Source organism: Hyperolius riggenbachi, chromosome 10 (assembly GCF_040937935.1).
Source record: "Hyperolius riggenbachi isolate aHypRig1 chromosome 10, aHypRig1.pri, whole genome shotgun sequence".
Lineage (NCBI taxonomy): Eukaryota > Metazoa > Chordata > Amphibia > Anura > Hyperoliidae > Hyperolius > Hyperolius riggenbachi.
This window is the reverse complement of record NC_090655.1, coordinates 60,476,244-60,502,210: the sequence shown is the minus strand read 5'-3', so window position 1 is coordinate 60,502,210 and position 25,967 is coordinate 60,476,244. Positions and strand designations below refer to the sequence as shown.

Below are 25,967 nucleotides of genomic sequence, written 5' to 3'. Positions count from 1 at the left end.
ATATGAACTCTATAAACACAAAAATACTATATAGCTAATATGTTTTGTAGGTAAAGCCTTAAGGAGATGTAGATTAATGTGAGAAATGTAAACAAATGTACCACTGATTATTTTTGGACAGTATTTCTAGCAAAAGAGCATCTCAGCAATGCTGTGGCAAGTCCATAATGAATTGTTTACATTCTCTCTAAAGATGAGTGCTGAATGATGGAAGACCTTTTTTAAAAAGTTACTAAATTAACCATCTGCTCACACTCAGCCCCTCCACAGCTGGAATGCTCCCATAGAAATATGAACAGTGATTTACGGGGTAAATTATTAACAGTTCAATGGACAGTTGGAGCAAAAGTGGTACAAATTTTCAGAATGATTATTATTCTCTTACTGCTTAACGTTTGTACCAGTTTTGCTACAATTTTCCTTGCACTGCTTTTGATTGTTTTTAGAATTATTGCAAATTCTACACCACTAAGGTTTTTTCCCCTTAAAAACCAGAGCAATTTTCACATTTCTCGCTCCTCCCATTCATTCAACAATAACTTTATCGCTACTTATAACAACTAAATTATACATTTGTTATTATTTTATTCATTTTGTTTCTTTCTTTGGGTGGTTCTTTTTTCTAAGAATTATTGTATATGTATTTTAAAGGGAATTGGAAGAAAAAAAACAAAAAACAAAAAACAATTTCTTAGTTTTCAGCAATTATAGTTTTAAAATGCAACGTGCTACTATAGATAAAACTCACATATTTTATTTGCACATTTGTCCTGTTTAAATGGTCTCCCTAGTACAATGTATGGCAACAATATTTTATTTGGAAATAAAGGTGTATTATATCTATTTCGTGTTTCTTTATATACGATATCTATAATTACAAGCCCTCATTTGCAAAATTAACATTAATATACCCTCATAACATACATGTAAAAAAAAGTAAAAGCATTTAAAAAAAAAACATAAATATTTACATTAGGGACCCAGCTTTTTTAACCACTTCAACCTAACTGGACGAGTATACACGTCCATTGTAGTTGTGGAGGGTGCACCACCAGCTTGTTACTAAATGAGGCACATGTGGTATCAATAAAAAATAATTTTCAAAATTATGATCAGACTTGGGAAAGCATTAGTAAAACTACATTTTTTTTCTTCAGATTTTAGAGTGTTTTAGGGTTAATCAAATTTTCATAAATTATCTACCAAAACCAAGACTTTTAAAATGAAAACAAAATGACAGAATATAAAAGAAAATAACTATATTGTTACCTTAGGAACTTGGCTTTTTAAATATGTATGCCATGAGGGTATATTACTGTTATTTTTGCAAATAAATTATTGTAATCATTGATAGTATACAATGAGGAAGCAAAAAGCCCAAAACTGAAAAAAAAAACACCTTTATTTCCAAATACAGTATTGTCACCATACATTGTGCTAGGAACATAATCTAAACATTGTAATAACCAGGATGGATTCGCAAACAAAATTTGTGGGTTTAACTTATAGTTAGCACTGTTTATTGTAAAGGTATTATGGATGTAAATGGAGAAATTGTGTGTTTCTTCCATTTTTCCCTTATTTTCCCTTTAAAATGCATAGAAAATAAGGTAATTACTAAACAAAAATATCACTCACTAAATGCCTTATTTATCCTGAAAAAAAAATATAGATCATTTCTGTGTGATAAGTAGTAATAAAGTTATTAGCGAATTAATGGGAGCAGTGCTGATATGTGAATAGTACTCTCGTCCTGAAGTGGTTAAATGTTTTATTTTGATAACCATGGAGAGCAGGGAAGAAAGGGTTAATAAATAATATACATATTAAAATAAATTTAAAAATATATCCATTAGTTATTTAACATGTCTTAACTTTTTGGCCACTAGACATCCCTACACGATCATGTGTACTGAACAGTACACAGGAAGTAATGTGTATATGTGTGTTTTTACTTTAATTTTGTGAATGACCTCGGGCATCTTGCTGATTGATGCCAGTGATCATTTATTACGGCACTTTGATCACATTTACATGCAAATTTTGCACGTGGTAAAACAAGAAGAAAAAAAAATGTGCATTATAATTTAGCAAATAATGTGGATTTCCCCACTGACGGTCATTGAGCTACTGTGGGAAACCGCACAAAGGGCATAATTCACAAACATTTTCACCTGTTTCCCTCTGTTTTCACCTGATCTATGTTATATTTTTGCTCTTTGGGAGATTAAAAAAGTAATATAATTAAGGTAAGAAAAGTAATATTGAAATGAAGTTAATTAGGAACAACTTACTTTGAGTAATTATTTTGCTTGTAAATGCGCTGAAAGGTTATTTTTATTAGGTGATAAAGAAGTTTTGTGAATAGAGCCCAATGTGTCTGAAATTCACAGGCAGCCAAGCAGAAAAGCGCTTGGCATTGGTTCCCCTTGTTCTGTCATCGAGCATGGAAATAATTGCAACTCTGGATTTGGACATATAGCCTAAACAATATTTTTTGGGTTGTTTTCAATGTGCTTTTAGGCATGAGACCCACTTGAGTTCTTTTTGGAGCATTTTTTGGAGCTCTGACAATTGCTGGTGCTTTTCAATGTTTTTGCTATGGTGTTGAGATTACTGGAGGGACTGTAGGTCAGGACATGCAAAAAAAAATTGAATTTGATCGGGCCCTTTGTATCCCTGACATGTAACTCGAGTTGTTTGTAACTGAAGGGACTGTCTGTAGAAAAATGAGTGCCTTTCTATTAACAGTACGAGTTGCAGCTGTCAAGTAGCTGTGGGCCATTGTAATAAAACATCAAACTGAAGCATGCTGGGACTTGTAGTTCTGAATCAAGTGGATGGCCCCAGGTTACCCCCTCCTATAGGTTGGATTCCATTGTGGTGCGTGCGCTGTAGTAGCGCAGGACTGTACACAGATACATCCCCAGTTCTCTGCCAGGGAGATATGTCAGACTTAAAAGTATCGTTGATATAATCCAGGGGCGTTGACATTCATGAGCAACTGGTGTATGAAACGACCAATGTCAGGTTGACCCTGGTCTAACCTGAACTTGGCACCTCTTAAGCATGCCTCATTAGCCCTCATGTAATCAGGATGCCTCGCTGGGATCACAAGGGTCCCTGTTACTTTATCAACTTGGCTCCATTCCTGTAAATTCCAGTGAACAGCTTTAAATGGCTAAGGGAAATGAACTGTGTTGGCTTATAGCAGGTCGCTACAGACTGTCTGATGCTGCTTTCCTGCACGTCTGTGGATCTAAAAATGAGGACTGTTTTAAGAAATAAGCAAAATAGGCATTTGCTTCTCAAATCTACTGGGACTCAGCAAGACACTTGAAAGTAATAGAGATGGAAAAGTGAGGCTGTAATGAAGCTCATGTCTATGTCCCTGGCACTCTAGGGGAGACCCCGAGGTAGAATGAGATGAGTGTCTTCTTTCAGTTTATGATCAATGTCATCCAAGTATAATTTGCAAGTTAAAATAAGTACATAAATATAAATGATCTCTTATGCAGGAATTTAGATGCATACTGGATTTCTCAATGTGGCCCTACCGGTCTGTTTCTCCCCAGAAGACCACATTATGCACCATTACATTGGTGCTAAGAAAATTGTGCACAGGATATGGGAGTTAAAGGGACTCCGAGCACCTCTCATGGGCATGCCTTTAAGACTTCGACTAGTACTGCAAAGTACTTAAAGATGCATACCATTCTGTAGCTTGTGCTCTCCTCTTTCATTTAATGCATTAATCGATGTTCTACACCAAATAGTTTTCATTCGATTTCAATTTAAAAATAGTGGCTGCCATCTTGGCTATGTTATAACTTCCGGGTCCCCCCTGTCTTCTCTATCAGAGAAATGCATCACTGAATGAAGCAGGAAGAGGAAGTGACAAGCATGGCCAATGCAAGATGCTCCTCCAGAGGGGTCATAGCACGACTTTGTTGGAAGTCATCTGTCTAAAAGGCATGCCCATGAGAGGTGCTCAGAGTCCCTTTAAAAAAAGTAACTTCCATAGTGGTTTCTATTCCTGATCTTTTCTATTGGTTTAACCTCTAAGCCTACCTTAATATTAACCCAATCCTTGCTTTTTCCCACCTCTAATTTTCCTCCTCTCCTTTCCAATATGCTCCATTCAAACCTATCCTGCCCTTTTTAAAGCCTGACCAGAACACTATCAGCATTCACTTATGTTCTCTACCTGTTTGTGCCCCTTCTGGGCAATCTGGTTTCCTCTCACATCCCTAAATACTGATAATTGCCCCCCCCCAAGAAAAAAAAATATCCCTAGACAGGAATATTTCATAATCTATGACCAATCTGAGTGTTGTGCATCGATTGTTCTGTGTAATGGACAATGTGTCGGGACTATGTAAGATGATAATGGAGTAATAATAGCACAGGATCTTTATTTACCTTACCTGCAGTACAGGTGCAATAAATGCCCCAAGAAATCCGTTACATTTGTACTTTTCTTTTTTACATGTAAACTCCAACTTTTAATCCCTTAGTAACATCCCCATTAACTTTAAACCCATGCTTAACCCTACCATAGACAAATGCCTAACCCTGGCCATCACATACTGTACGAGAAGCCGGCCATACACTGGCAGACTACCTTCTGATGTGCCCAAAAGATTCCTCTCTGATGGATATCTGATCAGAGTGGATCTATCACTGCCAACCACTGCATATCAATTTTTATATAGAGAGTATAATAGATATTTGCATGAAATCTATTAAAAGTCCATTGTACCACCGCTCCCCTAGAGCCAGTGAAGGCCCCCTTTCCCACTATTCACCAGAGTCCCTGTAGACTAGTATTAGTGCTCTTACACATACCTCTCCACCACGCTCTGTGCTGCGGTCTTCTCCCTCTTCCTGTGCCCCATAACCCGGTGGTATACATGGGTACGTACATGCTGCCAGGTCACTGGGGGCTGACCAACTCCTTGCACCAGCAGATATTCGACTATATTTACAATCTTATTTTTGTCTTTGGACGTAGGGAACTATTAAAACTTCAGTCACCTTTCTCTTTCTGTTGTGTGTTCTTGCTGGAGAGATTTCTCTTTTCTGTTGCTATTTATTTACCAATAAGAAAAGTCTCTCCAGTGAGTCAGAATGAGATTCCATCCCTTTTCTGTCTCTGTCCAATACAAGTAATTCTATTTTATATTTTCCAGTGTAGAGTGAGATTTTCATTGAGGGGTTTGCAGTTTTTCAAGTTGTTTGGTTAATGGATGTTATTGTATTTCTTGTAGGACTGGGAGCTGCATATCAAGGGCAGGATGCACATTCAGAACGTGATGGGTTATGCTGAGCGGTAAGTCACAACCTTTCCAGGCCCTGTTTGTCTTCTCAGAACAAAACTCACTTGTATGTCCTGTTCTGCTTTCAGTGCCGGGATAAACTGTGTACCAAACACCAACGACTCTGCTCTGAATTCTGACTTCCACACCCGGAACAGTGAAGGTGAGAGACACTGTGTCTTGCGAGTAAATAGTATAATGGACTGGGTTGCAATTTAATTTGGCTTACAGATTAATGTGCACTTTAGTGTTGGCCTCAAGTGCCAGCAGATCATGAGGACACTTATGTCCCTTCTGTTCACTCTTATCAGACTTTCACTCTGCCAGTTCACCTCTTGAGAACAATTAAACATGAAGCACTTCCAGCTACACTCTTGTTAACATTGAACTGTCAATATAGCTTGACCATGACCCTGAATATGACTCAGATCCGTGACCAACTGCTTGAATAGAAAACCATTCAACTGGGGATGAATCTCTGTTCTGAATGTGTCAGAGCAGAAACAGTGCCTTTTATACATGCGATCCACAGCAGGGGAAGGTCTTAACTCTGAGACAGGCAAAAACGGCACAGGAAATTGAATAATGATAATCCAAACATTTCTATAGCGCTTTTCTCCTGTTGGACTCAAAGCGCTCAAGAGCTGCAGCCACTGGGGCAGGCTTAAGAGGCCCCCCTGCAGTGTTAGGGAGTCTAGTAATTTTGACGCCATCAAAAAACAGAACCCAAATCATTATGTAAACCATGTAATTCAGCCTCCAGCAATGGCTGACAGTCAAATTTTTTCTTACCCCTGGGTCCACGCTGACCTGGACAGGGGAATAGTAATAAACGCCACAAGGACTTTTGCAGGAGCAGCGTAAACCATTTTTTTGGCCCTGTGCCCAAATTTCCCAGCGCCTTAATTACATGCATGCCTTAACTCGCCCTCATTGTCTCCTCTGGTGGCTGTGCTCAACCCCTTATACCATCACTATGATACTTCCTACTTTTTTTCCAGAGGTGGAAACAATGGTGTGTTAATCCCCTTTTCGCAGCCCGCATACATAAAAGATGATAAGATTTGAGTCCAACCCGTTCCCATCAGCCAACCACACACATTATTATATGGTTGGCTAATTGACCCCATTTTCTGTCAAAGGATGTAAAAAATGTGTATTCTTCAAAAATCATTCACATTACTTTATAAAACACTCTTGTTTTTCTCAGTAGATTAAAAAAACAAAAGCGATTTGTGTATTCCAAAATCATGGTGTTGCCAAAATAAGAATTTAGATTCCTTTGACAAATAAATGGGGCATGTTAATTTGCAGCACAAAACCCTACAACTCCAATGAGATTTAACCTAAAACTGACTGAAACCTTGGTTCCCCATTGTTCTGTACAGTTTGGAATAGTACAAAGCCAAACACTCATTAGTCAACCAAATGCCTGATCAGCCTTCACCTTTAGGTGTCTACAAGTTTGCATAAATTTGCAAGCATATCTCACATGCTCAATGTTCCACTCCTCAGACGTCGACCGTCGCCAGCGGGGGACATCAACAAGGGTCCATGGTAGGTCTGGAATCCAGACAAGCTCCGTGTGCCGGGAATGATGAATGGTTATTATCACCCAGCACACGGAGCTTGCCTGGACTCCAGACCTACCACGGACCCTTGTTGATGTCCCCGCTGGCCACGGTCAATGTCCGAGGAGTGGAGCATTGAGCATGTGAGATATGCTTGCAAATTTATGTGATCTTGTACGTGCATTTCTTTTGCAATTTGCAAACTGAATTAAAGGTATTGCACCATAGAGACACTCTCTTCTCTCTCCTTTTTCTGATACAGTCACTTGTCAGATCCCTACGCTGAGAGAGAGGCACTGTATGCTACCTTTCCTCCTTTCATTACCTGACACTGGCATTGGAGAACTGATTCACTTTGGACATAATATCCTTTAGTCCTGGTTGTAACACGCAGCGCGCATATATTTGTGTATTGTATTCTTCATTAGGTGCTCCTAATAAGGCTGAAATTGACCTGCCAATTTCTCCCTTAAATGAAAAATCACTAGGCATCAGGACCCATGTACTGTATCCTCCCAACCCTTACCAGCTCTTTATGATGCCCAACATAGACCAGCTATAGCTCTCCATGAATGTATTTCCTGATTTCTCTGGCTGTACAGGAAGTATGGCTGCATTGTCACGCCACACCACACGGTGCTGGGCCTATGTTCAAATGGCTGTGTGCACAGATCTGGCCCATGTGAAGGTCATATAGCTGTACACTCCTCCCAGCATGCACATAGAAGAGACGTCTGTGTAGATCGGTGCTTGTCCACCATACCTTGCTTGTGGCCAAGAAGAGAAGTAAAGTATAATACAACATTGGGAGTCTGGTGTATGATTTCTTACCAAAGGGTGAAATATTGATCAGTTTCAGAAATGTGGACAGGTTTCATGCAAATCAATCATAATAGAATATGCTTAAAATGCAGCTCTTACAAAAGTCACATGGTCTGCTGAGCAGCCAGTCTTTCAGATAAAATAGACAGGAGTCTTACCTCAGAAATAGAAGCTGATTGATAAGCCATTTTCAGAAATGGCACTGAGGCCTTATTCACACTGGAGTGTTGTACTAGCCATTTCAGCTTGTCTGTAAATTGCTAGCGCTTGAAAAAGTTCTATGGCAATCCAAATCAAGGCATGAATGGTAACCAGTTTGACACTGTTGCCCCACTGCTATATATGTATTGCTTACTATACATATTCTTTCTATAGCGTGCATCATATTTTGATATGTTATTAAAGAAGTAATGCTACCCTGCACGCTGTCTCCAGGAGTTCTAAACACCATTAATGGTAGTTTCTGTCTCCAGGTTTTGTGCCAGATGTTGATCAGCTGTATGTCCCTGCTGCTGCTACATTTATCTCCTCTGGTGGAGTGGCCTTCCCTGGACCACCCATGGGAGTCAAGGTAATGAGTCCATTTTACTCTCCAGATGTCTGTTGCCTGTTCTCAATTGTCCTTTGTGACCTACACAAGTGTTTGGGAAAGCTGGGATTATCTGCAATGGGTGTTCCTCCGGCAGTGCAGAAGGGAATGAAGGCAGGTTTATTCTGGATAACAGATGTTTTGCCATACTGGCCATTCCAGCTGTTCCTATACAGGGATGCTTTATACCTTTCACAAATCCCATGTAACCACCATGTTGCGCAATTGCCACCCATTGTAGAGATTCAGTAACATAAAGCAAATACACAACACGATTCAAATCTTCTGTACCAGGTGCTGCTGGTAAATGCAAGTCCAGTGATATCACTGTTTACAGGAATTATTTCTGCATCGTTGAAGTAGTTTTTGCTCCCAGTTAGTAAAATAGATGTGTGCCAAGAGAATGTTTGCATCATTTAGGCGCACATCCTGTTTACAGAGACACATGCACAGCCTAGAAGAGCAACTGTCATCTTTACAATGCCTTCTGCAGGCTCCTAGGTTTACTCCCTAGAGCATGGTTCTCAAACTTGCGGCCTGCGGGCTATTTGCGGCCCTCGATACAATATTTTGTGGCCCCAGGGCCCCAGAGCTTGTAGGGGCCCCCAGTGGCTACAAGAGGGAAAAAAAAATTTCAAATCGGCCTTATAGTTTTTGAGAAAATCGATTTTAAAGTTGCAAAGGAAAAAAATACACATTTAAAAACCCGCCGATTTTAATGGTTAATAGCAAATCCACCTCAAATGCTAGAAACCCTAAATTTGCAGGATATGTTAAGGAGATCATTAGGAATAAGAGGAAAAAACAATTTTTCAAAAAGACCTTATAGTTTTTGAGAAAATCGATTTTAAAGTTTCAAAGGAAAATAGTATACTTTTAAATGCGGTAAATGTCACTTTTAGTAGCAAGCCTAACGGTAGTGTAATTTTACATGTATCAAAAGAAAGAGCAATACATTTCCTGACAGGGTTTCCAGGGGGTCCATACGCAGCCGCAGCGCTTTGGCCAGGGATCGCTATACAGCCGCAATATAGCTGTATGAAGATTCCTGGCATTTTTTCCTATTTTCCCAAATTTTTTTTATGTTTAGAGTGTGGGAATTTTTTTTTAAAAATTATGTGGGGTCCCCCCTCCTGAAACTTTTTAACCCCTTGTCCCCCATGCAGGCTGGGGTAGCCAGAATGTGGAGCTCCGACCGATTGGGGCTTCACACCCTGACTATACCAGCTGCAAAAAAGGTCCCTTAATGCCGATTTTTGTTCCAGGGTATCTGATGGGGAGGGGGGGGGGGGAGGGCAGGTTTATTTTGCTCTGGGGCCCCATTGTTGCTTAAACCGGCCCTACCTGCCGGCAAAAGCAAAAGAGACACGGAAGCAAACTATATTTGCCCATTTTACCTTATAGTTCGCTTTAGTGCTCCCAAGTAATCCGCCGCATCCCCACCGCTAAACAAGGGCTGCAGACCCCCAAATCCCCCGCGCAAACATCCACGACTGCGCTGAGGGGCAGAGCTTCCAGCTGTAGCTCTGCCCCTCCTGACGTCAATCGCCGAATGCATCGCCGCCTCTCCCCCGCCCCTCTCTGTGAAGGAAGAGTGAGAGGGGTGGGCAGAGGCGGCGATCTGCCGCGATTGACGTCAGGAGGGGCAGAGCTGAAGCTGAAAGCTCTGCCCCTTCCAGGAAATGCCGGCGGATTGCCCCCCGAGGTGATTTGGGGGCTCTGCAGCCCTCGTTTTGCGGCGGGGACACGTGAACTCCCTTATGCGTCCCAGCCTCATCCTGACTTTGCCTCCTGCGGCCCCCGGGTAAATTGAGTTTGAGACCCCTGCCCTAGAGGATTAAATGTCATGTTTACATTGCCTTCTGCAAGCTCCTAGATGCACTTACTAGAGGAGCAAATCTAATGTAAACATTGCTTTCTGAAGGCTTCTGGGTAAACTCCCTAGAGGAGTAAAAGTCATGTTTAAATTGCCTTCTGCAGGCTCCTAAGTTCACTCCTTAGAGGAGTAAATGTGATGTTTACATTGCTCTCTGAAGGCTTCTAGGTACACTCCCTAGAGGAGCAAATGTAATATATGCATTGTCTTCTGCAGGTTCCTTGACAAGTAAGTACTTTTACATCTATTTCTGAAGTCTCCTACCTACACCTCCCTAATAATAAATGTTACACATTTCACTCTGTTGCCCCCTAAGTGCAATCCCTAGAGAAGTAAACGTCTAGCTTACAAATTATTGTTGTCATCTAGGAAAACGCCTTAGAAGTGTAAATGTAATGTTTTAATGCTTATGTTTAATTCCGCCCCCTCTCTCCCTAGAGGAATAAATGTAAGGGCTGGTGCACAGAGCGGTTCGGAAGCATTTTTTAAAACGCTTGCAGGGGGAAATCTGCTTGGCTAATGAAAGTGAATGGGATGGTGCACACCAGAGCGGTTCATTTTTCCCCCAAACGCAAACTCGGGGGCTGCAGCATTTTTTAGATTGTTGAGGCGTTTCTGCCTCAATATTAAAGTATAGGAAAGTGGAAAACCGCTCTGAAAAATGCAAGATCGGAGCAGTTTTCTAGGCGTTTTTGTTACAGTAGCTGTTCAGTAACAGCTTTACTGTAACAATATATGAAATCTGCTACACAAAAACGCTCCAAAAAACGCTAGGCATGTTTAGAAAACCTCTCCAAACATGCCTAGAATCTCTCTGAAAATCTGCTTCAAAAACCTTTAGCGTTTTAAAGATCTGCTAGAGGTTTTTGGTGTGCGCCTAATAGTTGGTTCAGATATGAGGTTGGCAGACTTGCTCAACACAAAGTAAATGATATCCATCTTTGTAGACTAGCATATGAACATGCAGCTTTGCTTGGCTGAGCATTCACACATTGAAGTAGGAAGGGTGAAAGTGTAAACCAGTGAAGCCATAATCTTCCAAACATATGCCTTTCCAAGGGACAGATAATGCTAGCTTTAGATTGTTGCCTTATCTATCTCTGTACATAGCTGAAAGTCTGAAGCCTTGTACACATTATGACGATGGTCTTCCCCACGGCGACTGTTCAGGCCCAAGGCTGTACAGATGAGTTGCTAGCAGGTTGCTATGCTTAAAAGCAAACTTTATGGGCCTGATTCACAAAGCGGTGCAAACTTTTTTGCGGACTTTTGCGCGCACAAAGTGCCGCGATTCGCGCGATTGCGGACTTTTGCACGCGCAATTAAATTGCGCGCTCAAAAGCCCGCGATCGCACGAATCGCGGCACTTTGCGCGCGCAAAAGTCCGCGAAAAAGTTTGCACCGCTTTGTGAATCAGGCCCTATATGTCTTTGCAATACTGATAAAATAAAGCAGCCGCAGACAGAAAATTACAGAAAAAAAGGCATTGATATGTTTTATAGAGTTTTTAGCACAAGTAGCCCTATAAAGGCTTACGGTAATTTTTCTTCTGTAGTTCCTCAGGTACAGCTACTTGGAGGATTTAAAAGTTAACTAGATAAGGACCGCAGTGAATGAGCTCTACTCCCTGTTTTGGTGGGCTCCTGGCTGGCAGGGCGTACATCTCAATCACGGTCCGCAGCGCTCATCCGCCGTTTCTGCTGCTCCCCGCCGATTGCGCCACTCAAGCCCGACTATTCTCACCGCATCTCACAGGCTTTGCCTGTCTCTATGACGGCAGAGTCATGTGAGCCGGTCAGGAGCCGATTTCATTGGCTCCTGGCTGTGTCTATCAAATGTAAGCTGCTCCCATTGGCTTACATTGAAAAACAGGGTCAGGAGCCAATGAAAGCGGCTCCTGACCGGCTCACATGACTCTGCCGTCATAGAGATGGCAGAGTCTATGTCCTGGGGGTCTCGGCGAGCGACGATGATGGCGGTTGCGGCGGTTATGTGCCGCGATTCGTCGGGATTCCGTCGAGATTGGACCAGTGGCCTCTGGCATTTAAGTGCCCAGAAACCGCTGGTCCTTAAATGGTTAAATATACGCATAACACTTAATTCTTGAATGCTGTAAACAGTACACAAAAGTAATTGTGGCCGAAAAGTAAAACTGCACCACATACAAGATTATATAGAAAAATAAATACTTTTTAACACTTTTTACCCCACCCCATAGTTACCAAAACAAAACACTTATACATGAATAAATTACATCATTTTTTAATAAAATACATACTTACCTTAGGGACTTTTTAATATGTATGTCATGAGGCTATATAACTGTTATTTTTGAAAATAAAGGCTTGTAATTATTGAAATCGTAAAAAAAATAAAAAAAAAGTGGAGAAAAATATTTTTATTTCCACATAAAATATTATTGCCATACATTATACTAGGGATACATTTTAAACCTGGTAATAACCAGGACACATGGGCAAGTAAAACATGTGGGTTTTATCTATAGTAGCACATATAGTATATATGTATATATTTATTCTCTGGGTACAGTAAATGTAAATGTTGCATTTTCTTGCTGTCTTGAGTGTATTTTCAGCCAATATTTGTCCCCTGTGCTGTCGAGCCCCTGCAGCCCCCCCCCCCCCTTTCCCCAGCAGTCAGCTGTGCGTATTTAAACAGAATTGCTGGTGTAAATTGGTAGGCTGAATGAATGACACACCCTATACTATAGAAAGCTGATCTTCCTGTGTGTGTGATTGAAATTCCACAGTAGTGCAGCTTTACTTTTATAAGCTTGGCCAATGCACATGACTCAACTGTGAATGCCATGCTGACAAATATAACTCTGTGGCCTTGGGCTTCCTGTTAGTGAGTATTTCAGCAAATGAAGAGTGCACACTAGCATAGTCTGTGTGTCTAATAAAGTCTGGACATTGCTATCCCAGCCAAGACAGTGGCGAAGCTCCTGCTTTCCTCTAAGCCTGGTGCTAAGACCATTTGAAGTTCACCCCGGGGGAGCTCTGAATGTTTGCACAGATGTCAGGATACCTGTCAGCACTGACAAGTGTAGCTAGGTGCCTGGGATATTCCCTCATCTCTCATAGCCATTGTCCTATATCACATGTTTCTCACACTGTATGCCACAGGATCCTGGGCAGAACAATGGGCACAACATGATGTCTGAGCTGAATGAGAAATGAATTTGTTCCTGCTAACATCAGGACTTGTTATCATGCTTCACATAAACTGTCGACGCGTATATAATCTTCAGAACACTTATACCCCATGTACATTTATATACGTAGATACACGCTGTCACATGTGATTCCAGTGCATTCCACGCACATCTAAGACAAATGTGAGTAGAATCTCCAGTCTAGGTTTGGTTAATCATAGCCCAGAGCCGGATTTACAGTTCAGGAGCTTGTAGGCACAGAGATTCTAGCACCCTAAACTCAGCCTCTCAATACAGGGTGCCCCCCCCCCCCATCCCAGCCCTTATGAAATATAATAATCTCTGTGTGTGTGTGTTTTGGCCAGCACGCATGCGCGGCACATGGGCGTACTTGGGACAGCACAGGAGGATAGATGCAGGGGGGCAGGCATGCCTGTGCGTGTCGTGCAAGTGCTTTGGGGCTGGTGGCGGGCGGAGGCAGGGGGTTTTGTCAGAATTGCAATGCCAGGTTCCAAAGCAGACCAACAAAAGAGAGACATGGTTAGAAAGAAAATTTTGCTCTGGGAACAGCATGTGATGCATTAGCACACATTAAATTACCTACTTTTTAATACAGTAGAATCCCCTTATAGTAAAATCCAAGGGAATGGGAAAAGTGGTTTACTATATCAGATATTGTCATACTCGAGCACATAAAGTATATTATGGTACTGTATCTTAACCACTTGAGGACTCAGCCTTTACCCCCCCTTAAGGACCAGCACTGTTTTAGAAGATCTGTGCTGGGTGGGCTCTATAGCCCCCAGCACAGATCAAACAACAGGCCGAGCGACCAGATCGCCCCCCTTTTTTCCCCACTAGGGGGATGATGTGCTGAGGGGGTCTGATCGATCCTGCCTGCGTGTGGCTGGCGGGGGGGGGGGGCACCTCAAAGCCCCCTCCACCGCAGGATTCCCCCTCTCCCTCTCCTCCCTCCCTTCCCCGGAGATCGGAGGCTGCACAGGAACGAATCTGTCCTGTGCAGCCTCTAACAGGCTCCTGCCTGTCATGTGACAGTGATCCCCAGCCGCTGATTGGCCGGGGATCGCTGATCTGGTACAACGCTGCTACTGTTAGCAGCGTTGTACAAATGTAAACAAAGCGGATTATTTCCGCTTGTGTTTACATTTAGCCTGCGAGCCGCGATCGGCGGCCCGCAGGCTATTCACTGAGCCCCCCGCCGTGAATTGACAGGAAGCAGCCGCTCGCGCGAGTGGCTGCTTCCTGATTAATTAGCCTGCAGCCGGCGACGCAGATCTGCGTCGCTGGTCCTGCAGCTACCACTTTGCCGACGCGTGAGTCGGCAAGTGGTTAATTCAGTCAATAATTGAGGGTCGTCCTTTCTTTTCAATGCTTGAGCAAGTGAACACAGACAGTGGGCTTGATTCACAAAGCGGTGCTAACTGTTAGCACGCTTGTGAAAAGCCCCTCTTCATGCCTAAAGACACTTTGTGCGCTCTAACTAGCCAAGTCTCGCGCACAAAACTTTGCACGCACAGGGGCCGGTGCACGTGAAACGTCGCACCGCAGTGCAACGAAAACAGTGGACCCGATGCGCCTATAAGGTCGCATTGGATGTGACCTTAACGACGCATGGGTGCGACGTTAAGGTCGCATCCAATGCTCCCTTATAGGTGCATCAGGTGCGCTGTCGTGCGCATCGGCCTTTGCGCGTGGGACTTTGCGCGCGAGCTGATTCACTTTTATTGGTGCTAACTACTTAGCAGCCTAGTTAGCACGCCCAAAGCCTTTGGGCGTGCTAACTAGGTTAGCACTGAATAGTGAATCAGGCCCAGTGTCTAATCTAGATCAAAATGCACAGTGTTTAACTATGCAGGGATTTGCATGTAGTGATTATGCAACAGCTTGCACAGGAAGCATAGATCTCACCAGTTAATGCAGGTACAGTACTTGTAGTGTGCTTATCTTTCCACATTTCTGTGCTACCTGGATGATGATGTAGCATTGCAGCCATGCACAAGCAAGTCACAGGTGATAGGCAATTCCCTCAGTAATCAGACAGCAATTTACACAGGAAGCATACCGGTATGTCTCACTGGTGCTTTTGAGGTAATCCACGAAGAGTAGTGTGCAGATAGCAAGCAGACTACAATTTGCTGCCAGCTGCCTACGGCTCATGGGTCTCTGACTGAATGACATATGACGCATGCGCCTGGCCACTTTCCCACTATAGCCAGATGTAGAATACCGCAGGGGCCAAAAAACAGGTTTACTATAACAGCTCTATTTTATCAGAGTTTACTATACCAGTCATTACTCCCAGCCCAACAGAAATCTTCCATCTAGAGTTCTGCAAGTATCTCCTCCAAGTCCATTGCAGCACTTCGAACTCAGCTTGCCGGGTAGAGCTAGGCAGGTTCCCAGTATGGCTTACTATCCAGCAGAGGGCACTCTCATACTGGGCGCATATACAAAGCAGCAACCCCAGCACTTACCACCATAAAGCCTCACTGAGCCAGGGGGGCGAGGCCATACCACGCACTCTCAAGCAAAGCATCAGCACCCGGCCCAGCCAAGACCACCAACACAGGCTGACAAAAGCCCAAATAAAAGGGACTATAGAAAGCTGCAAGGAACGATACATAAGGAATGGAGAAGTGACAAAGAATTCCACGAAACTCACTGTCTACCAATCACTACAGAGGAAGTACACAATGGCTCCATATCTGGAGAGGCTACACCATCACAAAGACAGACAGACCCTGAGTCTGTCCCGTCTGAGTGCCCATAGCCTGGAGGTAGAGACAGGGCGGCACAGACAGACATGGAAGCCCGGGAGGAGAGACTATGCAGACAATGCGACCAGAAGGTCTTGGAGGATGAGGCCCACTTCCTGTTACACTGCAGCAAATATGCACCTGTGAGGACCGCCCACTTCCAGAGACTCTCCGCCCACATCCAGGATTTTACCTCCACAGATGAGGAGAGGAAACTCTACATCCTACTGGGGGAGGAGGAAACAACTGTGCAAATAGTTGCCCGATATGTCACAGCCTGCCACCAACTGAGAGGAATATGATATCACAATACCCTCCATGGACTGTATATCCCAGCCCCCCATATTGTCCCTTACATCCCCCACACCCTAAGGACTACATACCCCAACCCCCTATACCCTCCCCTTATTTCCCTCCCCCGAACCCCATGTTAATGCTTTGTTTTGCTTTGGCAATGCTAAATGTATTTGGTCCTGCCAATAAAGCTTTTTTGGATTGGATTGGATTGGATATAGAAAACCACACCAAAACCAGTAAATGCTGCTTAAAGCGGACCCAAACCAAACATTTTTTTAAATTCAAAAAATTTAGTTGCACCATTCTGAAACATACAAGAATAAATAAACACTCCTTCAAGCCTATGAGCATTTCAGTGCATGCTTTTCACCCTTCTCTTTGCATAACTAGGGTTATACTGGGGGCAGCCATCAGCAATTTCTCCATTGCCGGACACCAACTACTCCACCAGTTTGCCGGAAAAATCCCGGCAATATGAAAGGAAGGGAGGGGTTCCTCCAATAAATGTAAAATATTTTATATTTGTCAGCATGCAGCTGAAAAAGGCTGCTATTTATTATTATAATTTAGACAATAGATTTTATTTCTGAAATCTTGTATTTTTAATTTGGGTCCACTTTAACTGCATTTTTTAATTAGCATAATTGCAGTACACAGAGTATTGTTCAATGCAAGCATATGCAAAGACTATATTTATAGTACATTATATTGCTGTGTATAAGTACAACCATCACCTATTTAAAAACCTTAATGTCACTTTGGATCCAGTCTGCAATTTTAATATTTGTGTCTTGAGAGACATCCAGCAATGCTGCATAAATTTGGCTTGAATTGCCATACATACAGTGCTGGAGTACTCGGAGACCAATTTGCAGAATGTGATAGACCACTGTGATCAATAATATCAATAAAGTGCAAGATAGTGTATTAAAATAGCTTGCATAGCTAGCGCCAGACCTACAATTTATGATTCTCTAGCATTGTATGTATGGCAATTCAATCCTAATTTATGCTGCATTATTGGATGGCTCTCTAAACAAAAATATTAAAATTGCAGACTGGATCCAAAGTGACATTAAAGAGACTCCGTAACAAAAATTGCATCCTGTTTTTTATCATCCTACAAGTTCCAAAAGCTATTCTAATGTGTTCTGGCTTACTGCAGCACTTTGTACTATCACAGTCTCTGTAATAAATCAACTTATCTCTCTCTTGTCAGACTTGTCAGCCTGTGTCTGGAAGGCTGCCAAGTTCTTCAGTGTTGTGGTTCTGCTATGAACTCCCCCTTCCAGGCCCCTCTATGCACACTGCCTGTGTGTTATTTAGATTAGAGCAGCTTCTCTCTTATCTTTTACAAGCTGGATAAATCGTCCTCTGAGCTGGCTGGGCTTTCACATAGTGAGGAATTACAGACAAGGGCAAAGCTGTTTGCAGGAAGAAAAGAGCAGCCTGAAACTTCAGTGCATGAGAGATGCAGGGGGAAAGAAACACACAAATGATCTCTTGAGATTCAAAAGGAAGGCTGTATACAGCCTGCTTGTGTATGGATGTATTTTGTATGTGTGGACATACTGTACATCAACCTACTTCCTGTTTTGGTGGCCATTTTGTTTGTTTATAAACAAACTTTTTAAAACTGTTTTTAACCACTTTTAATGTGGCGGGAAGCGGCGAAATTGTGACAGAGGGTAATAGGAGATGTCCCCTAACGCACTGGTATGTTTACTTTTGTGTGATTTTAACAATACAGATTCTCTTTAAGGTTTTTAAATATGTGATGGTTGTACTTATACTCAGCAATATGATGTACTATAAATCTAGTCTTTGCATTTGCTTGCATTGACAGGCATTAAACAATACTAATATGTTATGCTAATTAAAATACGCGGTTGAGCAGCATTTTTTGGTTTCGGTGTGGTTTTCTACATATATTTTTTTTTTTTGCTCACTAGTGCTGCTACCTGCGTTTTACACATATCTTTATAAATCAACCAAAAAGTTTTCTTTGGCTGTGGTGTTGGTTTTTCTATGTTACTCCCATATACTTAAGGGGCCCATACACTGGTCGATTTCAGCCATCGATCGATCAGAAATCGATTCTATCAAATTCCCCATTCTATCGATTTGTGGCCGATTTCGATCGATTTTATCTATCTGACAGTATGGAAAATCTAGGTCGATCTGCTGCTGGCAGCAGATCCATGGCCTATAGAGTTGCATTGGATCTAATGGTCCAATAATGCATTTAGATTGATTTCCAATAGATTTCATTCTGAAATCTATTGGAAATCTGTTCCTAGTGTGTGGCACACATCAGATATCTTGCTGCCAGATTGGATTGGACAGGCATCTGCCAAAAATCTAATAGTTGAATCTGCTGCAAATCTTTCAGTGTATAGCCACCTTTATAGTGGTGCTTGGCTGGGACCTGAACATTAGTTTATTACACCCGAATCTTTACTATAACGAGATTACACTGTAACTCACACTATATTCTAATAAGACCCAGGCAAGGGTTGAATATTTTGCCACCTAACTAAAATTAAATAAAAAATAAAAGTCCAGTTTGTTGGATCATGCATGTTCTCCACAGTCAGACAAGCTGCATTCATATGCCTGGCTCTCCTGCACGTCTCTGGGGGTCTTGTAAGAAAAAATGGGCTATGGGATGCAAATTGAAATAACAGGCATTAGTTGTGTATGTTATCTGTTGTGATGCACACACAGCAGACACAGGAAGCCATAGTGGTTTTCCGGTGATCATTTTATTTATCGGGACACTTTGATCACAAGACTGAAAGTGATTTGCATGGCAGTATTCACTTCCAAATAAAGCATGTAGCGTTTCGCTGGGGGACGTGGCGGATATGCTTGGCCCTGGCTTTAATCATAAACAAAGTGGTCAGGTTTCTAGAAAAGTCAAGTCATGCATTTTCCAAACAGATATTTCTGGGCATGTAGGGCACATGCCTCTCTATATTACACAGATGATTGGCAGAGCCGTGTCTTCACACCTACTTATTCATCACAATGAATGCTAGAGGTGGTCACTGAAATGCAAATCATGCCGGTTTGCATGCAGCTTGGAACTGGACCAATCAAATGCACTTCCTGTAGTTTTTGATTGGCACATTTCCAGTTTGTGTAAAATTGCACACAAACAAGAATGATTTACATCTCATTGACCACCACTGATGAATACCAATAACAAGATTTCTACATTTATGTAATAGCAGAATATTTCAATGTGACAAGCAGTTTGATCACCTAATCCTAAAGGATCCATTTCCTGATGTCTAGACTGAACCTTAAATTCCCTTCCTGATGACAAACCGTTTCCTCCTCCCCAATGCTTAATTTCTTTCCTGACAGCCAACCACATCCCCTCAAAAATCCTCTTATCACCCTCCTAATGCCTAACCCTAACCTACTCCATAGTACACGTAATTCCTTTCCTGATACCTAACCTACCCCAAAGCATGCTAAATCCCCCCAACCCCCAATACCTAACCCTAACCTACCCCAAAGCATGCTAACCCCCCCTAATACCTAACCCTAACCTACCCCAAAGCATGCTAAATTCCCCCTCCCCAATACCTAACCCTAACCTACCCCAAAGCATGCTAAATCCCCCCAACCCCCAATACCTAACCTACCCCAAAGCATGCTAACCCCCCCTAATACCTAACCTACCCCAAAGCATGCAAAATTCCCCCTCCCCAATACCTAACCCTAACCTACCCCAAAGCATGCTAAATCCCCCCTCCCCCAATACCTAACCTACCCCAAAGCATGCTAAATCCCCCCCCCCCAGCCTCGAAAACCTAACCCTAACCTACCCCAAAGCATGCTAAATCCCCCCAACCCCCAATACCTAACCTACCCCAAAGCATTCTAAATCCTCCCAACCCCTAATACCTAACCCTAACCTACCCCAAAGCATGCTACCCCCCCCCCTAATACCTAACCCTAACCTACCCCAAAGCATGCTAACCCCCCCCTTAATACCTAACCCTAACCTACCCCAAAGCATGCTAAATCCCCCCCAACCCACGATACCTAACCCTAACCTACCCCAAAGCATGTTAAATCCCCCCAACCCCCGATACCTAACCTACCCCAAAGCATGCTAAATCCCCCAACCCCCAATACCTAACCTACCCCAAAGCATGCTACCCCCCAATATTTTACCCTAACCTACCCCAAAGCATGCTAACCCGCCACATACCTAACCCACCCCAAAGCATGCTAAATCCCCCCCACCCCAATACCTACCCTACCCCAAAGCATGCTAACCCCCCCCCCCCCAATACCTAACCTACCCCAAAGCATGCTACATCCCCCCCACCCCCAATACCTAACCCTAACCTACCCCAAAGCATGCTAAATTCACTTCATGATGCCCAACCCTAACCTACTCCTTAGCTTGTTCAATTCCCTTCCTAATGTGATGCCTAACCATAACCACTTCCCCTGAATACCAAATCCTCTTATCACCCTCCTAATGCCTAACCCTAACCTACTCCATAGTACACTTAATTCCTTTCCTGATGCCTAACCATAACTTGCTCCATACCATGCTAAATCCCCCCCCCCCCCCCCCCACATACCTAGCCCCAACCTACCCCAAAGCATGCTAAATTTGCTTCCTGATGCTTAATCCTAATCTACTCCATAGCATGTTAAATTCTCTTTCTAAAGTTCTCTTCCAGATTATTATTATAATAATAATGTGATGCCTACCCCTAACGCACTTCACTTGAACACTAAATCCACTCTCTGATGCCAAACCCTAACCTCCTTCATTCAAAACTAAATTCCCTTCCTAAAGTTGAACGCTAATCTCCTTCATCCAATGCTAAATTCCTTTCCTGATGCCTAATCCTAACCACCTACCCTCAACACTAAATCCCAATCCTGGGCCCTAACCTTCTACATCCGACATTAAATTCTCTTTTTGACGCCTAGCCGTATCCTTCTTCAATCAACACTAAATACCTTCCTTCTTTTTAGACAAGACACAGAACAAGCATTTATATTGTGTTTATTTTCCCTGGTGGACTTTTTACACAGATGACATTATTTTTGGACAAGGCAGGCAGGATGACTATATAGGCAATAACGATTAGAGAACAGGTTTTTATTCTGTACTATACTAGATTGTAGACCCACTTAAAGAGACACTGAAGCGAAAAAAAATGATGATATAATGAATTGGTTGTGTAATACGGATAATTACTTGAATTTTAGTAGCAAAGAAAATATTCTAATATTTTTATTTTCAGTAATATAGTGTTTTTTTTTTTTTATAACATTGCATCATTCTCTAATATTTACAGTTTAGACACTACTCAGCATTCTAAATGGGTTCAAAAGTTCACTAGCCTGCTCTGCAAAATCTTCCCTGCAGAGGGAAAAAAAAGATACATTGTCTTTTAAAGCTTATTATCTCAAGTGTCTGGCAGAGTTCTCTGCGACTTTGAAAGTCGTGGAGCTCAATGGCTAATTTGCATAGATAACAATTGGAGTTTCTTAGCTCTTCCTTTACTGGAAACAATATTAGACTTCTGTCTCTGCTGCTAATGTTTTTTTTTCTTAAGGTGGCCATACACTGGCCCAATTCGTGGCCGTTTCGACAGCAGATTCGATCCTGGGATCGAATCTGCTGCCAATTGTTCGCGCTAAACGCACCCGCCGATCCGATTTCCTCCCGAAATCGGATCGGTCCGTCGATCGCGCCGTGCGGGAAATTACCCTCGATCGCCCGCGGGTAGGGAGCGCGTCGCTAGCGGCGGCCGATCCGATCAGGTATACATTACCTGACGCTGGCTCCCGGGCATCTTCTCCGCATCTTCTCCGCGCTGCACCCGCTCCATCCCGGCGCTTCCTGTCACTGCAGTGACCAGGAAGTTCAAATAGTGACACAGGAAGCGCCGTGATGGAGCGGGTGCAGCGTGGAGAAGATGCGGAGAAGATGCCCGGGAGCCAGCGTCAGGTAATGTATGCGCGGGGGGGGGGGGGGGGACAGGCAGCAGCGGCGGCTCCACAGATTATGATCGGTTTCAGGCTGAAATCGATTCATAATCTGTTTGCAGTAAAGGCAGCCATACGTTCCCTCTCTGATCAGATTCGATCAGATAGGGATCTGTCAGCTGGTCGATCTAATGGCAAATCGACCAGTGTATGGCTACCTTTAGCGTTACTACACATACAATAATTAGATCATAATTTTTTTTTTCGCTTCAGTGTCTCTTTAACCCCCTACTCCAGCATGAAACCATTCCTCACAACTCATCTTTTTTAGCACCTGGTCCAACTTTACCCCTTCCTGAATCCTAACATTATCTTCAACTCCCTCCTGACATCTCTCCCTAGCATCTCTTACACTATCCCCTAGCAAAAAAAAAAACCCCTCCTATTCTCATTTTCTAACTCCAAACCCTAAGGTCCCGTTTACACTTAATCAGTTGCTCTCAGTTATAACTGAAAGGACAAGTGATTCTCAAAGTAATGGCCATGTTTTGCTATGGCACAGTTCACACTTAAGGAGTTTTCACTAAAATCGTTTTTCACAATGTACTGCTATGGAGAAGAATAAAAAGCACGTACCAACTGATTAAGTGTAAACGGGATCTACCGTAACTCTGGAAGCACTGACAGAAAGTGATTTTCCAAACTTTTAGGATGGTTAGAAGAGTTTTACAACTACAAAGCATATGAGTTAGGCGAGTGGCAGGAGCAGATTGGCTTACCCAACGGTAACTGTGCAAATATAGGTTGAAAGGTGGTTTATTTTAATAATTATGGTGCAAATGAACATGTACTGTATAAAATCAAACTGCAACAGTAGAAATAATTGGGTTGTTTTGGTTGTTGCAGTTTGCACAAAGGAAATCGAATGCTGCTGGGCGAGTGGTTCACATCTGTAATCTCCCTGAAGGAAGCTGCAATGAGAATGATGTGGTGAATCTGGGATTGCCATTCGGGAAGGTCACCAATTACATCTTAATGAAATCTACCAACCAGGTAAATCTAAGTGTGTGAGTTTATTCCAGATTACTGCTAGAGTTTTCCACCACGAGAGTCTATAACCTGTACCAACCACTAGAGATGGTCAAGGAAATGTTAAAGGGGAACTACAGCGAAAAACTGTAAAATTTAAAATATGTGCAAACATATACAAATAAGAAGTACATTTTTTCCAGAGTAAAATGAGCCATAAATTACTTTTCTCCTATGTTGCTGTCACTTACAGTAGGTAGTAGAAATCTGACAGAAGTGACAGGTTTTGGACTAGTCCATCTCTTAAAGGGAACCTTAACTGTAAAAAAAACCCATGAGTTTTACTTACCTGGGGCATCTACCAACCCCCTGCAACCATCCTGGGCCCTCGCAGTCACTCATGGCTCAGGTAAGTAAAACTCATTTTTTTTTTTACAGTTAAGGTTCCCTTTAATAGGGGATTCTCAGCAAGGCTTTTATTCTTTGTAAAGATATTTCCGAAAAAGGATTTAAACAATCATGCTGGCCAGCTTCCCTGCTCGCTACACAGCTTTTTTGGCAGTTGGACAGAGCAACTGTAATTCACTAAATGCTTTTGAAAATAAATATACCCCTGAGAATCCCCTATAAAGAGATTAGCTAGTCCAAAACCTGTCACTTCTGTCAGATTTCTACTACCTACTGTAAGTGACAGCAACATAGGAGAAAAGTAATTTATGGCTCATTTTACTCTTGAAAAATATGTATTTCTTATTTGTATATGTTTGCACATATTTTAAATTTTACAGTTTTTCGCTGTAGTGCTCCTTGAAGAATTTCAGCTACAAAATTAATGCAAAGCATATGCAGCTTGAAACTCTGCCAGTCAATAGTACTTCCTGCCACAGACTAGACTAAGCCCAAGGTAAGTACTTCTGATTCCTGGACACTAAGAGTCCCAACACAGTCACCATTCCACCAGGGACGGTTTTAGGTAAATGTGCCCTTTATGTTTTCATACTGTAAGGGCAGTGAACCTGTGACCTCAACAGTCCCTGACTTGTGGGGCCCCTGAGAAGCTTTTGACCTTATGGAATTGCTGACCCTGTCATCCACGCCAAGTAGACAGTGTGAGCTCTAACGAGAGGGGTCATCCTCAGTACAGAACTAAACAGCTCGCCGCAGTTCACAAAGTGCTACCGATGATTGATGGACAGAAAGAGGAGGATGAGTCATGAAGAATACAGGCCTGGAGCTTCAGTGATTACTGGTCTGTGGGTATACTCAAATACAACATTCTTTAATCTCTTAATCAAAATGGTGTGAAGGAACATCATGTGAGTGAGTGGGTATTTTTCTCGAACCTCGCTTATTAACAAGGCATTTCCATATGCAGAATTGCGAGATGGTCTGAGCTGAGGATATGTTAACTCGGAACACCAGAGTCACCAACACTGAAAAGCAGAAAAATTGTAGCTTGGTCTGAGTAAACTGGTTTTCGGCTTAGGCACACAGATGGTGGGGTTAGAATTTGGTGTCAGTAGCATAAATCCATGGACTTAACCAGCCTCCACCAGTATCCAGAGGCATAACTACGCCCGACAGGGCCACCCTGCAAAACCTTTAGGGGGCTCCCTTCCTACATTTAGACCCCCCCCCATGCCCAGCGGGGGAGGAGGGGTCCGGCCTTTTTCCATCCTCCACCGAGGCCCCCCCGGCTATAGTCCTCTGGCTCTGCCCCCCAGATCTATAGATCAGCACAGCAGCAGTGAGCAGCAGTTACCTCTTCCCCCATCTGGCACCCCTGGCTGCAGCCACTAGGTGTCACTGTCCTCTGCCTTTCTCTCAGTCTGAATTTCTCTGCATGCCACACATGTGGCAGAGACCAGAGAGGATAGTGACACCTAGTGGCTGAAGTGGGAGCCCTGGAGAGTCCCGACTGGGGAAGAGGTAAGCAGCGTCATTGCCATGGCACTGACTTGTAGGTTTGGATAGTTACATAGTTATTTGGGTTGAAAAAAGACATACGTCCATCGAGTCCAACCAGTGAGAGGAAAGGACACAACCTGGGGGACGTGGTGGGAGAGGAGGAAGGAAGAAGTCCAGATCCCTCCTCCCTGCTGCCCCCCCCCCCCCCCCCCCCTCCATTCTTAGTATAAATCTGCAACTGAAAAATGGGGCATAATAACACCACACACACACACACACACACACACACACACACACCACACACACACACACAACACACACACACACACACACACACACACACACACACACACACACACACACACACACACACACACACACACACACACACACACACACACACACACACACACACACACACACACACACACACACACACACACACACACACACACACACACACACACACACACACACACACACACTGGACTAGACTATGAGTGACATAGAACTATGGAAACTGCTCTGAGGGACAGTTGCTGACAGGACTATATATTTTGCAAAGCTCTGGGGAGATGTCAGTGCTATATAAATACTAAATAATAATCTTGTGGAATCCATCCCTTGAATAG

At 42.9% G+C, this 25,967-nt stretch overlaps 1 protein-coding gene across 3 annotated transcripts in view; it reads left to right on the top strand.

Annotated features, from left to right (window-relative positions):
- The window catches only part of RBM20 (RNA binding motif protein 20), a 534,741-nt gene that overhangs the window by 361,071 nt on the left and 147,703 nt on the right, over positions 1–25,967 (top strand). For all 3 annotated transcript variants that reach the window (XM_068258701.1, XM_068258700.1, XM_068258699.1), the window contains 4 exons: positions 5,271–5,332; positions 5,408–5,481; positions 8,185–8,282; positions 23,305–23,451. In XM_068258701.1, the coding sequence (XP_068114802.1) occupies positions 5,271–5,332; positions 5,408–5,481; positions 8,185–8,282; positions 23,305–23,451 (381 nt within the window). The remainder of the gene's footprint in view (positions 1–5,270; positions 5,333–5,407; positions 5,482–8,184; positions 8,283–23,304; positions 23,452–25,967) is intronic.